The 18,951-nt window shown below is 36.6% G+C and overlaps 1 protein-coding gene across 1 annotated transcript; it reads right to left on the bottom strand.

The window, feature by feature from the left end:
• Positions 1 to 17,626: 17,626 nt before the first annotated feature.
• Positions 17,627 to 17,944, bottom strand: LOC149536706 (uncharacterized). The gene has a single exon (XM_089806330.1). It carries the CDS (start codon positions 17,942 to 17,944, stop codon positions 17,627 to 17,629), a length of 318 nt encoding a protein of 105 aa, XP_089662456.1.
• Positions 17,945 to 18,951: the final 1,007 nt, after the last annotated feature.

The following is an 18,951-nucleotide window of genomic DNA, read 5'->3' on the forward strand; positions in this document are numbered from 1 at the left end:
ATACACTCAGGAAAACTGGCTTTGATACCACTTGATGGGGACACAACCCAAACATAGAATGAAATCAACAAGAAAAGGGAAATTGTATTAACTATGAAAATAGGCTAGTACAAATAGTACAAAGAAAATAAACTTCAAAACATGCCCTAAGGGCTTACAATAGCATAAATTTGGAGATAATTTCTCCTTTCAGTACCTCCTCTCAAACTCCACTCTGAACTGCCTTTACAATGCTAGAAATCTCCTTAAATAGATCCCAGAGGGTTAAGGACTAGGAGTACATTCTAGAAAGTTCTAGTAGGCATCCACCGACCAAATAGAAGGTTCGAGAAGTTGTGTTAGAAGTTGATGCAAATCTAGAAGAATCCAAAAATAGTAATCAAACTTTCGAGAGGCATAACTTTTGAATCGTAGCTCCGATTGACAAACTGTTTACATTTTTGAAAAGCTCTCAAAGTGCTCTATAGCCCTATGGACCAGCTTCACTCGTCCCCCATTTTTTGACCCTTTTTGAAGTCATTTAATGCCCCTAACCTGACTTTGAAGCATTCTCAGGAGGTTTCCACAACTCAAAAAACTGTAATAACTTTCAAACCATGGGGCCTTTTGACCTAATTGGTTTTCTAGAATGCTCTAAATTAAAATTACATTAATTTTCCAATTTACACCTCCTAGTTCATCAAAATGATGGCTCAATTACATACTCCTATTTTTTTGAGATTTACACGAACACTAATAGTGAATCTGTGAGAGTTGGAACCTTTATTTGACCCAAATGGGTATCCAAAAATAAAAAACACATGAAATAGAAAATAAGTCTAAGTACATTTTTTTGGGTGACATAGGATTGCCCTTATACCTCTGGATGCTCCTGCATCATGGGGGGTAAGCCTCCGAGGCTCTTTCTATAGGGAATGCGGGTAGAGAGAGTGACCTTCCTTTCTTTCTTGGGGGCTTTACCTTTAGAGGAAACATTGTTCTCTTCCTTTGATTTTATGCTATGCACATCTTTAGAATCTAAACTCCTAGTTTCCTTAGATGCACGCCCAGTATCACCAAGGGATTTCCCCTAGTTTGAGTCTTCCAATACTATAGACTAGGAGGAGTATTCCCTCATGAAGGGTTGGGTTAGCGGTAGGTTTCCTCTTAAAAATCTTGATAGCCTTGCTCATGGAGGTGAACAGATAAAAAGGAAAATATATTTGGATTCCATGCCTATAGTGATTAAGCAAAACAAAATGATGCATTCTAATCATATCAAATCTGGGGTCCAGGTAAATATATTCAATGATAATCCTTAGGACATACCTCCATAGCTTTTTAATTGACTCCATCTCATAATATGTCTCCACCTTAATGAGCTTATTCAGCTCATTTTCATTCTTTGCAAAATTTTTTACAACATTTGTCAACATTTTCTTGTCTCTGAAGAAGTTACTCCCTTCTAGAGGGATCTCCACAACCTAGGCTATCAAATCCACATTGACATGGTGGGTGACTCCATCAATTTTAACTCTACCACTTTTTCAAAAATTTACCATAATCTTTGTGATCCCCACATCAAATCCATGGAGCTTCTCCAAGAATCTAGTGATTTTTCCTTTTTCCAACTTATGCAAAACCTTTGGTTTCTTCTTCTAGTTCTTTGCCTCCCTTGATGGCTCCCTCCTACTTCTCTCCCCTACCAGGGTTTTCGTAGGTTCAATAAGTTGCCACCTACTTGTGGTTAGCTTATAGACCTTAGCCTCCTTCAAAATGAAAAACTCAAAAACATTTTTGAATATATCAGTTTTAATGGTTGTATTCAAGACAACCCATAAAGCGTGCCATACGTACACACTATCATGTTTTGAAAAGAGTTTTGCATGATTTTCATTAACTCCCACTCCGATGTGCAATATTGAAAATATTTCTATTATTAATTTTATATTTTTTTAGTACTTCCTTAGATGTGATCTTGTAGTATTAAATTATTCACTACCACCAGAAAGTTGTTGTTGACATGTCATGTCATCGCCAAATTTTTGGCGACTGCTTTGTTTGCGAACTAGTCGGTAGTTGAATTGGCATCCCTATACACGTGGTTGATATAGGTCTTGTTAAACTTACCTAGGTTAGAATTTAACTCCTTGATGACATTCTCTATGGTCTAAGAAGGCATAGAGTTACTATTTAGATAGTTTATGATATTTAAAGAATCCCCCTCCAGCCAGAGATTCTCAATCCCAGAGGCTAGGGCCAATTTAATAATGTGACTAGCAGTACTGGCTTCTATGAAATGATTCATCTAATGTTCAAGAGGGTAGGAAAAAGCCACAACTCCAACACCATAGTTGTTTTTGATGATGCCTCCACTACCAACAAGGTTGAGGTTCCCTTTGGCAGCCTCATCAAAATTGGCTTTGTACCAATTTTTAGGGGGAAAAAACTGCCTGGCCTCCTATCTTTTCTTGTCCCTATCATTTTTCCTTTGTTTTTTTTTCCCACCTTCTTCAATATTTCCTTCCTTTGTGATGGAAAAGTTATCCTTCATTAATCCTTCAATTTTCTCAGCAATAAAAAACTCAGGGGATTCCATATCTCTAAAAATTTGGTTATTTTGCTCTTTCCAAATTCCCCAGCAAAAGTGCGGGAAGGACTAGGAGAAAATTAATTGGGTGATCAAACCTAAGTGTGAACTCTTCCATTGGCTGAAGAATTCTTGAATGTTGGCTAGGGGACACCAGTTGACCCCAAAGTCCCTGGTTAGGAGGTTTCAAACTTTTGAGGAATAGAGGCAATGAATAAATAAGTGATTGACTGTCTCCAAGTCATACCTGCATAAACTACACCTATTGGTGATAATTTGACCTCTCTTAGCTAGATTATCCAAAGTAAGGATTTTTTCTTGGAGCAAAAGCCAGAAGAAGATGTTGATTTTTGGGGTAAGGCCAGGAGTCCATGCCTTAGCCCAAATGGGTTTCTCCATTATATCCCACAATGAAAAATACCCAAAGGTGATAGAATATTGCCCATTCAAGTTATCTCCCCATATGACTTCACCCCTATTGTTATTTATGAAAATAACATTTAGAATAATCATCAAAGATTTAAGGTCTAGGGATATCATAGACAGGTCATGCCATCCATTACCTATTCAATAATCACTGACATTCAAACCATATCTTCTTATGCATGGCTCTGCCCATCTACCATAATTAGGGTGATCAATAAGAAGTCCCTGGCTCATCTAGTCATCCTACCAAAATAAGATATTCTCACCTTTACCAATTTTCTATTTAGCCTTAGACTTAGACAGGACTTTTTCCTTTAAGATCCCATTCCATTGATTTTTAAATGTTACAATTAGGTATGTAATATGTTACTATATTGAATGTAAATGTTTATAATTAATGTTGCAATTTTGATATTTTCAAGTATTTTAATTTGGTATGTTCTAGTGAATTATTGAAACATCATTTCATTACTAGCATTTCAATTTCTATATGTTTATTATACAACACCCCTCTCTAGCCTATCCTCCCCTTGCTACCATCCCCTAGCTGTCACCCCACTGTCTTGAAAATGAGGCCCATTTTCCCTGCGTCTTATAAATTTTTCTTGACATTCCACCATCCTGAAGTTCCCCCATATTGGTGTAACACTAAATTTTTATGAAATGGAATACAACTGTAACCATAATCTATTAATGTTTGACAATATGCATCATTCTTATGATTATTATTATTATATTCTTAGTATTGATATCTAAAGTTTGGCAAAAGAGAAAAAATAAATTATTTTGTACGCAAAAAAGAGAGAAAAACTTCCAAACTCATGGCTATAGCACACATAGGCCAATCAAATTTCATAAAAATAAGTTTCACTAAATTTGCAAAAATATCAAAAATAAGATATGTCTATAGTGGAAAAAAGATGTAAAAGTAAAAGCCCCTAATTGGACAAACTAATAAGATCATTTTATTTTAAACAATAGATTTGGATAAGCTTCCATAAATAGATTTCACTTTCATAGATCAATTCTAAACAATAAATTTGGACAAGATTCCATAAATAGATTTCATGTAAATATAATAAAATAATACAACTACAACACAATATGTTGTAACCAATAGATTTGGACAAGCTTCGATAAATAGATTCCATGTAAATATGATGATCACAATACAATCTAAAAGAAAAAGAATAGAAAAATCTCATACATACCTTGTACTTTAGTAGGAAGAGAGGAAAGCCTTTAGAAATGTGAATTAAAAACAATCAACCAATGCTATAAATAGGAAAAAAACAATTCTAGAGGATTCCATAATCAATGCTCACAAAGGATAAATGTTGACCTCAAAATAATTTATAAACCACAACTATAAAGAGAAATATCCCCTCGTATCTATTCCAAGAAAACTTATGCAACACAAAAACCATAAAGGACAAGAAAGGTCATCTCTAATTACTTATCATGTTGTCTTATTTTATTTGTTTGTGTTGATTTTTATGAAAAGGAGTACAAATATAACCACAATCTATCAATGTTTGACAATATGTTGTTGACATATCAATAAAATATGTTATTAATGACACACACTTAATCAGATTGTATATAGCTACCGAGCTTACTATATAGTTTATAGTATTTGCCAAGCATTTCAGTTGTTGTCGAGTTCTATAGTTGCTACCAAGTCCTTTGGACAAATCTCAATGGTTATAGAGTAGTTGCAATTATAGTGAAGATTAGTAGTGTAAACCATGAATCTCAGTGTATGTCGAGTTTACTAGTGCAAACCAAGTTGTGCAGTGTTCACCAAGTTCACAGTTTATGTGATGTGAATACAGTGTTAACTAAGCTACTTAGTGTTAACCAAGTGATTCAGTTTATACCGAGCTCAAGGTGATAGTGTTCACTGAGTCTTGCCATGGTAAATAAGTGATTCTATTTATATGACAAGTTTCATAGTATCTACTAAGTCACCAGCGCAAACCAAGTTCAAAACTACTTGGAAGTGATTAGTATGGACCAAGCTTCTATGTCTACTGAGTGCATGAGGATGCCAAGCATTGACAGTGGATGTTGAGTTTCAGAACTTCATTGAGTTAGTCTTTATAACCTAAGTATCTTCATTTGAGCTGACTTTGTAATATTTGTGTAAATGTGCATTGTGGCCGACTTTGTAATTTTTATGATTTGATTGGTATATATATATATGTAATTTATTGTATCATATCAAAGTGTGTATGAATGTGCATGGAATTAATGTAATCATCAAACAAGAGTAGAAAGAGAAAATTGCAAAGGCTATAGTAGTATAAGGAGCAAAAAAGACATATCTATCATAGAAAGGCGATCAATACATAAAGGAATCTCATTCAGTAAACCAAGTTAGGTCAGCTACTACTTCATCCTAATAGGTGGATCAGTCAAATCTTTTAACAAGGTATACTTAATAGTCTTTTGTAAATCTCTTTATTGAGTGCATACTTCATTGTATGTTTGTAAATCCTTTCACAAGGTGGACCTAGTAGTCCTCATTGCTCCTAATAGGGCAGATCATCAAAAGTGATCAATGTAATCCTTAACAGGCCAACTTTATGCTGCAGTACTAAAACTTGTGGGTATCATCCCCACCCCAGTTTTACTTTCTATTTGGAAGGTTTCTGGGTCACCAAATCTTTGTGTCATAGTGTTATGAATGCTTTCATATTTTTAGTTTCTTATGCACGCAATTAGATCAGATTATATGTGATTGATTAAATGCTAATTGGATTATTAGATTAAGAGTTAAAATTGTAAAAGTTTTAGAAGTTGTTGATTCACCCATCCCCTCTCAGTAACTTAGCATAGTCTAGAATATTTCCAACAATTGGTATCAAAGCATTATGGTTCTCAAAAGAAAGTTTAATAGCTTGAAAAAAGATCAAGACCATGGAGATATTCAGACTTGACAAAGCTATTGACAATGAAAAGCTAGATTTGGAAATGGCTATTTCCCAACTCAAAAAGGAAAAGGAGAAACTCTCTCAATCCCTGAAAAGAACAAAAAAACTTGCAATTCAAATGAATGATCATCTCTACATTGAAGAAAGAATTGAATATCTTCAACCTGTAAGAAGCTTAGATGAAGCCAATGATGCAATCAAAGAACTTTTGGAAAAGAATGGTTCCCTAAACTAAGAAGAGAGCAAGAAATTCAGTTAGTAAGGTTATGTAAGCTCATGGAAGAAAAGAACAAGATAAAAGAGGAGATAGAAGGAAAGAGCAATGAAATTCAATATCAATTCCTTCAGGCAAGCAAACCTTATTGATCAACTCTCTAATACAATTAAAGAAATCATGATCCTAAGATCTAAAAATAAAAGATTGTGAAATGATCTAAACTTTGAAAGGGAAATCAATGAAAGAATGATGAAATCCCAAGTAGACATGAATCAGTTGAATGAGAAAAATCTCTATGGATAGAAAGGAAAAGTAGGAATTGGATACATAGAAGAAGGAGAATCATCCAAGCAAGGAGCTCAATGGAATCAAAAACCTACTTGCAATCACTGTGGTAAGATAGGTCATATATCAAATAAATGTTGGAGCAATGGAAAAACAAAATTCAATAGAAAGTGCTACAATTGCAATCAGCATGTTCATAAGGCTAATGAATGCAAAGAGAAACCAATATGTGAAGGCAAATGCCACAATTGTAAGAAACATGGACACAAGTCATCATAATGCAAAACCAAGATATTGAATCTAGCTAAACAAATTGTGAAAACAATAATTGGTTGGGACTACAACACCTGGTATAGATGTCATTATTGTGGAGAATTTGGACACATTGAAATGAATTGTGTAAAACATCATATGAAGAAAATAGATACTACTAAAATATGTTTCATTTGTATAGAACTTGGTCATCTTGCCAAGAACTACATGAATACTAGTAGAATAGAAGATAAAAAGAAGGAAAAAGTTGATAACATCCGAAAATAGATGAGGCAGCAATGGGTTCCAAAGTCTACCAAGAATACAAGTCTAAGTAATGGTGATCATGTCACTTAAGAATTAGGTGACTCTACCATTTTTACTTAAGTTCTCAAAGGGAGAATTGGAACTAGGCTATCAAAGAAGACATCCAAAATAGTTCTAGATGGAAAGAGCAAAATGATCCATATCTCTATTCAAGATACTTAACCTCTCTACCAAGTGAGGTTTGATCACAAACCTTACCGAGTAAGGTTGGGAATAAGTAAATTCTATATGGTTACCAAATGATAGAAGACTCTACCGAGCGAGGTCAGGAGTAATAAAGAATCATATGGTTATTGACTCATGAAGACATCTCCGAGTGTTCAATGCAAAGAAGTGGATGATAGTCTATCAACATGGTTTCAATCAAACTACCTTTCACGCTAAGCATTTATGAAAAAACTTTGACAAAAAGGATGGAATTAAAGTCATTCTTACTGTGAAATTTTGAGAACTATTGTGAAGTGTGATCTTTAGAGCATCCAAGCAATTTGAGAAAAAATTTAGCAAAAAAATTGAATTTTCATAAAACCCTACCGAGTGAAGATGACATCCGATAGCAACAAGATATTTGAGGATCTAACAGGTTGGTTCATGGAATGGAATGGAAGGCACCTGATTTCAAGCTCACCCTGCAATCGTTGAAACCTTAGATCCGAGTGGAGCACAATTGCAAAGCCCTCCAAAGGTACTTTTGATCAATGATATTCACAATCATTTCAAATGTGTTATTCAAGAGATTGGTACATTAGAAATGGATGATGCCCTAGGCTAACTATGTGTAAATGGAGTTTTGAAACCCAAGCATCAACACCTGGAAACCAAAGGGTTAACTCACATCCCTTACATTCCCCATGAATTTCAAGTTAAATGGATTAGGTTTATCCTCAGTCAGGTGCATAATGGGCAGATGTGGTTGGAGCAACTAGTGTTGATCACAAAGAAGATGATTTATCGAATCACTAATCTCCCAATGCTAGCCAAAGCCAAAATGACAAAAATACTAGGTCGAGCTGAACTTGAAAAGAAAACCCTAGCAAAATGGGTTGACAGAGAAATAAAAATTAGTAGTGTTTCAAATATAGAGTTGAAGTTTGGTATTCACATCATTGTGCATAATATTTATAGCTCTAGTAGGTTGAATAGTGTTTCATGTGAAGTTGTGGACTTGGCATACAAGGTGGTAAAGAACAATTTATCTTTTGACCTTGCTGAGCTACTATTGAAATAGTTCAACAAGAATATGGAAAGCATAAGGACATCAAAGAATAACCCATGTAAGTTTGGTTCCTTGTTAACTTGTCTATTCTTTTATGTTCAGAAATTCTTCCCTTCAAAAGGCACTATTGTTTGCAGAAAAGATGTCCTTGTACTATATCAAATAAATGAATTTATTGTTGAAATGGGTGAAAACTACAATAGTATTATGGATAATTATTTTCATGTATTCAAGGAGAAAATGAATAATAGATACCGAATCTCCAAGAAATTTGTTGAAGATTATAAGGATGATGTATGTTTCATGGTGGATAGTGACAAAGTCTACATTCAAGTAGTTAAGCCTATAATAGCATGGGTGAAACTTGTAACACACCACAAACAAAAATAAAACTAAGCTATGAACAAACATAAAGAACCTTGGAATTTTTTTATATTTAATCATCAAATTGCAAGATCTAGTACAAAGATTGAATCATTCTGAGAAATGTAAACCTCAACACAAAAGAATATATCATCAAAATATATTTCCATAAAGATGTCTATACATAATGAGTTCAACATAATATTGATGAACAGTATCATTCAAAGATGCCTAGGTCCAACAAATGAAATTTTACAAGTATCAAATTCAGTTTCATGAAGTAACTTCAACAGTCTTCCTTCAAACTAGATATTCAACTTGAACACCTGAAAATAACACAAACATACAACACAACACATAGAGGGCTCAGTATACACTGAGTTAAAAAGATTAGTCCACCTGCATACATGTCAGAATTAACATATATATTTAAAACCTTAAAGCAAATATCCAACTACATAACATAGTGCAATTCTAATATTACTATGCAAGAAGTAACACCTTCTAAACAATGCAAAATTAAACTCGCACTAAGAATAACTAGTTAATGAACCATATATATACTGAGGTGTCATAACTATGGTGCTAAGATACCACATCCATATATGGTAAGCCCTTAGATAACACATAATGGGGTTCTCTATAATACTCGTGAAATGATGCGATAGAGACCTGCCTTGTTCTCCGTACTTAACCTTACTGGTTAAAGTCATAGGTAAGGCCAATTATCTTTTATTTATAATTAACCCTCCCAATTCATTTTAAAATTATCACTAAATTCAATTAACTGAATAGAATAAATCGATATTCAGCCACCTCGATATACGTTCACTATAGCTATCCTTAACATACACATCAAACAAATATTCTAAGAATGCACATGTAACTAATAACAAGTCAGTTTTCTCATGATATTACATTCTTCATCTTTTAAAACTTTCATCTTCTACTTCAATTTGAAAGTAAACTTAGGTTATTATAATAACAGAAGTAAATACTACAATATTACAATCTTGTAAATATCACTAAACTGCTATATCAGTTGAATGATATTTACCAGTCGCAGTATTGTACTACTTATCTCTACTATTATAAAAAAGCTAAGTGTATCCTTTGAATTGACCAAGATAATAAACAATACACCTATGATAATCTTACTTCAATTGACAAATCTTCAAACGTATATCATAAATTTGCTTCACAAAATGAAATAACTTACATTTCAATCACAAACTAAAATATATCAGTATGTAAAGAATTTTGTTTCAAACACTTAATCTCTAAACAATCCCTAAATTCTATAAGGTACTTCATAGCCTAAACTAAACACAATTGAATCCAAATGCAGCTAAAAAATTCCTTGCAATATCTTAGGATATTCAAATGTCTATATAAATTTCATCGCTATTTAATAATAAAATTCCACCTAGTTTTAATTACAATCAGCAATTATTAGAAAATAAAATATAATATCTGAGATTAATTCAAAATACACTTCAACAATATGCAAAGTAATTTACATCATACTAATAGCCAGAAGTAATTAGGATGTAAATCCCTAAGCTAATAGAAGCACACAATCTCTTCTCATAATGATCTCGTCGATATAACAACACCTATCTATATCTATGCTTTTGAAAAGAATGCCTTATTCATTTGCAACTAATTCCACAACAATAGATATTTAACACTCAATTTCCATTAAAAATTATGGAATAATTTATGCTATCACAGCATTTCCAGTTCGAAACAAGTTTCCTTTTTAAAACATTTGACAAAATGTCATTTCCAAAACCATTAACAAATGTTTTTGATAAGATAAACAAGTTTTAAGGGATCTTGAAACCCATAAGTTTTATAGAAACAAAGTTGATAATCAGCCAAAGAGGCCTAGCCAAAATAGAGGTCCAATAGCTGATAAAAAAGCTCAGAGGCCCAACCCAAAACAAAGGTCCACAGAACAGCTAGAAAACAAACAAACTAGAACAAACTAAAAAAAGCATGTCAAAAAGCCAAAAGCTAGGAAGACGAAAAGACAAAAGAAAAAAAAATTAGTCTTTAGTTATCTCCTCCATTTCTTGCATAGTCTGAGCTGCCTCGACTATCTTTTGGTGCTCCTTAGCCATTTGATCCTGGAACTTCTCCATGCTCTAATCCATACTAGTGAGAGTGCTAATTGTGGCCTTGTCATCATCTAGCTTGGCCTTATCCTTGTTCTGTCCTCCTCCTCCACCAGCAAGCCCCTTTCCTTAAGTTTTCTAGCAAGGGATTGGATGTTGTCATTAATCAAACTCGGGAGAGAAATCATCTGACTTGCTAGGTTGTGGTTGTAGTTTTCAAGATTTCTTAATCTCCTTTCATTTAAGCTTTCTTTGTTATCCTGGTCCTCCTGGCTGTCATTACCTGTCTTATTCTTTATACTCTCCATCTCGGATACCCTTTCTCTAACTTCCTCCAGCTCATGGAAGATCCATTTGATTGATCTGAAGTTGTCAATCATACTATTGCGAGCATTATTCAGAAGGTTCATTCCAGTCTCCCTTGCATTGTTTGAGATGGCTAGGATAGTTGGGTCTATAAGTTCATTGAGCCTAGGCTGCTGCAGGTTGTCCACCAGGATCTGAGGGTTCATAGCTTCCCTAAAAATCCCCATTATAGTAGTCCTCACATTGAATTTTTTCTAGGCCTTTATCCTATTTTTGACCTACACTTCCCCCTCGTTCTCACCAATGATGACATTCACTTTTTCCTCTGAAGGAGGCTGAGAGTGGACAGGGGAGAGGGGAAGAGGAATAGCATCCGTCCTTTGATTTCTAGTCTCCTCAACTCTCACTACCTCCCTCTTCAATTTTTTCCTATGTTTCTCCTCTTCCAACTCCTCCTCTGACACTTTGTCAAAATCTTCCGTGTCCATTTCCTCCTCCTCCTCCTCCTCCTTAGCATAACCCTCTTTTCCTTGGGCTTGGCCGTGATGCCTAGGAATTTTCCTGCTGGGAGTTGTAGCAGTTGACAGTTTCTTGGCTTGACCTTTTTTCTTCTTTCCTGAGGAAACATTCTCCTCCTTCGAGCTAACGCTCTCAATGTCATCAGAGTTAGAGGAAAAGCTAGAGCTACCTTCATCAACATCCTTAACTTGAGGAGGGTTCTTGCATATAGATTGAGCTTTGAAATGCTCATGGATGAGGAGCAATAAGCCCCCATGCAAAGTAGGGTTAGCGGTGGCTTTCTTCTTGAAGCTAGAAATTTTCTTGTTCATAGAAGTGAGAAGGTAAAAGGGAATGGAAATTCTTTTCTTATGGTGATATGCAAAAAATAATTTAAAATCACAAAATGGTGAGTTCTGACCCGATCAAACCTTGGGTCCAGGGTAACATAATCAATGAGGGCATATAAAACATACCTCCAGAACTTCTTTATAGTCTCCATCACATAGAAGGACTCTTTCTTTTCCAGCTTGTTCATCTCTGCAACATTTTTCATGAGCTCCTTGACTGCATTGGACGAGAGTTTCTTGTCCTTATAGAATTTGAAACCCTCCATAGGGATACCAGTGACCTCCACAACCACCTCCTCTATGATTTGGAAAGAAACCCCGTTCACCTTGAACTTGCCATTGTTCCATGAGTTCACCATGCTGTTGGTGACCCCAGGGTCAAAACCATGGAGTTTCTCAAAAAAATTCACAACCCCACCCTTTTCCAATTTTTTTCAGACTTTTCCTATATTCTTCAACTTCTCCACTTCACCCACCAGCTCCTTTTTGCTCCTTTCTCCAGTCATGGCATCCATTTTTTCTTCAACAATTCTCATGAGCCTCAATCTCTGTAAATTTTTTCCAGTCAAGATTTTGGCTCTATTTCTATTGTTGGGTTCATGATCATTTGTCTCTCTAGTGCAATAGCGGGTAAAAATAATGATGATCCTCCAAACGTGTCGAAAAGATGAAGAAAATCCCTTGAGATTACAAAAACCAAGAAACAAATTATTTCTCATACCAACCTTCATTCTTTCTTTATTAAACATAATTACAATTAGATTGACCTATACTTTCATGGATTTTCTCTAGTTTGATTAGTGACTTAGCTTCCATCAGAATATCTTTTCTAGAGTACCTGATCATCTCTTTGTCTGCTCCCACCCCTTGGTTAGCGAACCAGTCAGCAACTAGGTTTGCCTCTCTAAACGCATGAGTGACATGGACCTTCTCAAATTTTGTGAGGGCAGCACGTGTCTCATCGATTATATTTGCAATTGACCATGAGGGAGGGGAGATACCATTAATATTGTTAATTATGTTTTTGGAGTCCCCTTCAAGCCAAAGTTTGGTAACTCTAGCTTCAAAAGCTAGCTTTACCACACTACACGTGGCTCTAGCTTTGGCCAAATGGTTGGTTTGGGTTCCAAGCGAGAGAGAAAAAGCCGCAATCCCCTCCCTAAAACTATTTCTAATAATTCCACTGCTTCTAGAGGGGCTAGGGTTGCCCTTAGAAGCACCATCGAAGTTGCCTTTTGACCATCCTTCCGAGGGTAGAATCCATCTAGCATCCTATCTTTTGGGATCCTTGTCTTTTTCTTTAACTGTCTTCCTATCCCCTATATCAACTTCCCCCTCCACTTGGAGGTTTTCTTTTATGTTTTTCAAAATCTTCCTTCCCAAAATTATTATCAGCTCCTCTCTATCCCTAAAAATTCTATTGTTCCTTTCCTTCCAGATACTCCAGAAGAAGTGAGGCAAAAACTAGGCATAGTTATCCTGTCGGCCAGCAATTTTATAGAGGCTTTTCCAATGACTGGAAAAGTCAATAAGGTTATCCGGCCAGCACTAGAGAATCTCCATATCCTAATTAAGAGAATTCCACACCTCCCTAGCATAGCTACATTAAATGAAGATATGATTTCCTAACTTAGATTAGTTTTTACAGAGCAGGCATGTGCTGGGCATAACATGGCCTCTCTTCTTGAGGTTATCTTGTGTTAGGATTTTGTTCTAAAGGGCCAACCAATAAAATATGTTGATATTAGGAGTGAGGCCCATGAGCCAAGGATCTACCCAAGGGGATTTCTCCTTTAAACCCCAGAGAGAGTTGTAGCTAGAAGCAACAGAATAACTTCCATTGGGATTATCCCTCTAGACCAGCTCATCCTTATTATTACTAGGGATCAAAGCATTAAGCATAGTCATTATTTGTTTCAAGTCCTCGAAAATGAGGGAAAGGTCTCTCCATTCCTGACCAACCCAATAATTTCTTACTTTAGACCCATATAACTTCATGATTTCTTGCTCCCATCTCTCAAAAACTAGGTTGCTAGAAAGTGGGCCTTGACATAACCACCTGTCAGACCAAAACTAAATATCCTATCCATTTCCAAGTTTCTAAGAGACCCTTGCCTTAGCCAAGTCCCTGGCCTTCAGTATACCATTCCAAATTTTTGACCCTTTAGGGATGTCCTCACTAAATAAAGTAAAATGAAGAGAGGGACTTCTAAGGTATTTATTTTCCAGAATGTCTCTCCATTCACTAGTGTTATTGAAGATACACTAGATTTGTTTCGCAAGAAGTGCCTTATTGAGATGGGTAAGCTTTTTGATGCCCAAATCTCCATACCTCTTGGGGAGGCAGACCTTCTCCTAGGAAACAAGCGGGTACCTTTTCTTTCCTTCAAGTTTGGTCCATAAAAAGTCTCTTTGAATTTTCTCCATTTTCTCTGCAAATTTCACAGGAATTCCAAAAAGGCTCAGAGCATAGATGAGAAGGTTCTAAAGAGTGGATTTGACCAGCAGACATTTCCCAGCCTGGATGTGAGAGGCACCCTTCCATCCAACCATCTTCTTGTTGAATCTGTCTAGAATACCATTCTAGAAAAAGTCAGTGGGAGAAGAGCCAAAGGGGAGACCTAGATAGGATGAAGGGAGAGAGCCCACCCCACAACCAAGGATTCTGACAATTTTCCTTTGTCTTACTTCAGGGGTGTTAACAAAGAAGGTCGAGCTTTTGTTCCAGTTAATTAGCTAACCAGTCCCTCTGGAGTAAGTATCAAGAACCTCTTTCAATGTCTTAGCTTCTTTCACAGAAGCTTCCCCCCCATTATAGTGTCATCCACAAATTGTTGGTGAGTGAAGGGGTCATTTCTCAAAGAAGGCTTAATCCCAATAATACTTCCATCGAACTTTTTCCATTCAATAAGCCTCCCAATGCAGTCAGCTAAAATAATGAAGAGGATAGGTGATAGGGGGTCTCCCTACCTGAGACCTCTAGAAGGTTTAAAGAACTCAGAGGGGGCTCCATTAATTAAGATAGCAAGAGAGGAGGTAGACACCAATTGAGAAATGAGTTTACACGCTTTATTGTCAAAACCAAAGGTCTGAAGGACCTTTCTAAGAAAGGACCAGTCCACCCGATCATAGGCTTTTGAAAGATCTAGTTTGAGAAACATACCTTCCTGCTCGAAAGCTTCTAAAGAATGAATAACCTCATGAACCATCAGCACCAAGTCGAAGATTTGTCTCCCAAGAACAAAGTCCGATTATTGTTGCAAAATAATTAGATGCAGGATTTTAAGCATTTTGGAAGTGAGAACTTTAGAGATGATCTTGTAAAAAGAGTTGCACAAACTAATGGGCCTAAATTGGTCTAATGAGTCAACCCCTGGGGATTTAGGAATGAGAACCAAGAAGGTTGAATTAATCTCTTTAAGAATACTCCTAGCTCTAAAGAACTCCTGAACTGCCTTAACCACATCCCCCATGACCACCGACTAGTACATTTAGAAGAAAAAAGTGGGAAACCCATCCAAACTAGGTGATTTGTCACCAAGTAGGGAGAAAAGAGCCTCTCTAACTTCCAGAGCATTAGGAATAGCGTAGAGAGGTTTGTTATGGTGGGGTTGAATAATATGAGGAATACAAGAGATGATATCCTCTTGATCCACCTTAGAAAGTAGGGGGTCCATGGAGAGAAGATAAGAGAAGAAGGAAATTGCTTCAGCCAAGATAACTGGATCTTCAAACAACAACACCTTCCCCTTCCTAATTCCAAAGATCCTATTGTTAGCCCTATGTTTTAGGGTAGAGAGATGAAATAAATTTGTGTTTCGATCTCCATCCTTAAGCCAAGAGATTCAATATTTTTGCTTCTAGAATTTTTCCTCCCTATTGATGATGTTATGAAGATTAGACAGGATCAACAGCTCAGCCTCCCTATTACTCTCATTATATCCTTCCTTCTAAATACAATCTTGGATGATAGTTAGATTGTCTGACAACTCCTCCTTGTCATGGAAAATATGGCCAAAATCAAACTTGTTCCAAATTTTTACCATCCTCTTCACATTTCTTAGCTTTTTGGTGACTCTGAACATGGCTAAGCCATCAACACCAATCCCCCACCATCTTTTGACATTATCCAATAGGTCAAGGTGAGTGGTCCACATTTTCTCGAACCTAAAAGGGCAATTTCTCATGGGCTCAAGAGGGGAGACCAAAAGAGAAATGGGAGAGTGGTCAAAACCAACTCTAAGAAGCAGAGATAATCTACAGCTAAAAGAGTGTAAAAATTCCTAGGAGATTAAAGCTTTGTCCAATCTGACCTGAATGCAGTCCTGAAGCGCTCTCTTGTTAGACTAGGTAAAGGTACCCCCTAAGAGCTCCAAATCCATTAGGTCCAGGTCATTGATGAAATTGGAAAGATCCAGCTTGCTTTCCCAATCCGGGGGCAATCATACCATCTTCTCCTTGTCCTCCAGCGGAGAGTTGAAGTCTCCTAAGATAATGCCTTTTTTAATGTTATTGGCTTGCACCAACTTTCCAACTTTGACCCAGTAATTTTTTCTACCTCTCTTGTTGTTAGGAGCATAAATATTCACTAAAAACTAGCATTCATTAGTTTGCAAATGTTGTACACTACAAAAAATGATGTTATCCTCATCATACTCGGGCACAATATTGAAATGTCTATTATTGAATAATAGCAACACGCCTCCAGATGCTCCTTCTGAGTTTGAGGCAATTCCATTCATGTTTCTGTTGAATCTAATATTTTCCAGATTTTCTTTCTTCATTTTCATTTCCTGAATGAGAAATATATCGAGCCTATGATCCCTTATCATATTCCTTACAATTTCTTGCTTGTGGATTCCATTGAGTCCACGAATATTCCATGAGATGATCTTCATGCTTTAATTGATGAGCAGGCTTCCTGGATGGTGCACTGCATTCCATCCATGATGTTTCTTCTTGCTTCCTCCTTCCTGATTTCATTCTTGTTTTTCCTTCCCATTGGGTTGGTTTTATGACCAAGATCTGCCTTGGCCTTGCTTCTTGTTGAAGCAGGAGAGGCAAGAGAGATGTCTTGGCTATTCTTCTTCTTTCTTCTTCTAACTTCTATCCAGGGTGACTCTTCATCTTCTTTACATAAATCAAACAAAGCATCTAGCTTGGCCAGTTGTTTCAATGCTGAAGCAAATAGCTGTTCTAAGATTCTATTCACTATTAAAGGGGGGTCCCTATTCACTGGGTTTGTGGAGTTTTGAGATAATGGTTCCCCTTCCTTTTGTTCCTCCATAGAGTTCAGGATAGAGGAAAGTTTCGGATCAACCTCCTCAGAACTCTCAGGGATTTGAGATTCTAGAATACTTGCCTCTTCAAGATTATCCTTGGATCCCTTCATTTGGGAAGGGTTGGTATTGTCCTCAATTGTCTCATTCCCTTCTCCTTCCAGTGCTTCCACTACAGCCTGGAGGTCTCGAGGTTCAGCTTGGAGGTTAGGGACAGAATCATTAGCTTTTTCTTCAACCTCTCCATTTTTCTTGACTTGCGTTTCTTTCTTCTTCCAAGTCTTTTTGGGAACATGAGCAGCTTTCTTCCCACCATGAGGGTGGGCCTTTCCCCCCATTCCCTTTCCTTTAAAAAGAGGGTAGAATCTAGCCTTGTGGTCTGCCTTCTTACAATGGAAGCATGCAAAAGGCACACTTTCATAGTCAATCTTTTGGATTCTGCTTCCCAATCAAGATTGAAATTCAATAACTTGAGGAATATCCTATCCTTCAGTCACTCCTACACATATCCTTACATAGGTGAGTCTCTTCTTTGCTGTTGTAACAGGATCTATGGAAAGAATCTCTCCAAAATACCTGGCAATGCCATCAAAGATGTCCTCATGCCAGTATTCCATGGGCAATTCTGGGAGTCTAATCCATACTAAAGCCTGGGATAGGAAATCATTATTCAAGTCCAGATTGGAAGACCATTTTTGCAAGATTAAAATAGATCTCCCCAGAGACCAGTTCCCTGCGCACAAGATTCTGGAAAAGTCTTCCGAGCATGAAAACTCAAAATTCATGAAACCTTCTTCCATTGCTGTCACCTCTACATGCCCCTTTAAATCCCATTTGTTTCTGGTAAAAACCCTCACAACATCAATGTTGGGCCTTGGCCCTACAAATTTTTCCACCAGGGTATTCGCCATACTGAGGATATTGTGGTCTATAATTTCTTGAGGAACTTCCAGAGCAAAGATACCCTTCTCCTTGTCTGATTTATGAATGACTTCCAGGAATGTTGACTTACCTAATGGTTTGACTCCAAAAAGGTTCGACCAATGTCCCTAGGCCCTAGGCAGCCCACCACCCGAGTGAAGGGGAGGAATCTTCTCACCTGGGTGAGGAAGCAACTCTTGTGGGTCCCCATCCTTTGAGGCATCTACATCATTCACCTCCGATTCCTATCCTTAAAAAATGTTAACTAAGTTACTATTTTCAATATATAATTTAATCATATTATCAGATTCGACATTCTTCTAAAGAAAAATAATGACAAAACCCTCGAATTACTCATCAATATCATAATACAAGATAACTGTCATAAGAAATTCAAAATACAATGTTCAGAGTATATAATTGACCATGATTCATGAAGAAATTTCAAACATTTTGTTACCCATAAAATGTTATGCAAGTTAACAGAACAATTTTAACATTGCTATGGTTTCACGCAAACCATTTGACAAAATGTCTCTGCCCTCAACAGCAGACACGAGCCTGGTTTAAAAAATTCTCAAGTCTGAGGCTGAGCCTCTTGAATTTTTATTTATTTATTACCATGTAAGCTGGAGGTATGGGTTCTCACAAGCTCATACCAATGAAAGCACAAACTTGCTCACTATTACACAACAACCGACATGCTCACTGCCGCAACCATATGTTTCTCACAAAACTCAACTTGGTGGGAAACATATGCTTGGGGTAAATCTGTATAAACATTTATGAAGCAATTTCCAAACATATCTCACCACAACTTCCACATTCAAAGGTGAATACATGCAGAACTTTGCATAGCACGCAGTGAACATACTCATCTTTGAAT

The sequence above is a fragment of the Cupressus sempervirens genome, chromosome 10 (genome assembly GCF_028749045.1).
Source record: "Cupressus sempervirens isolate cs-2001-9-10 chromosome 10, ASM2874904v1, whole genome shotgun sequence".
NCBI lineage: Eukaryota > Viridiplantae > Streptophyta > Pinopsida > Cupressales > Cupressaceae > Cupressus > Cupressus sempervirens.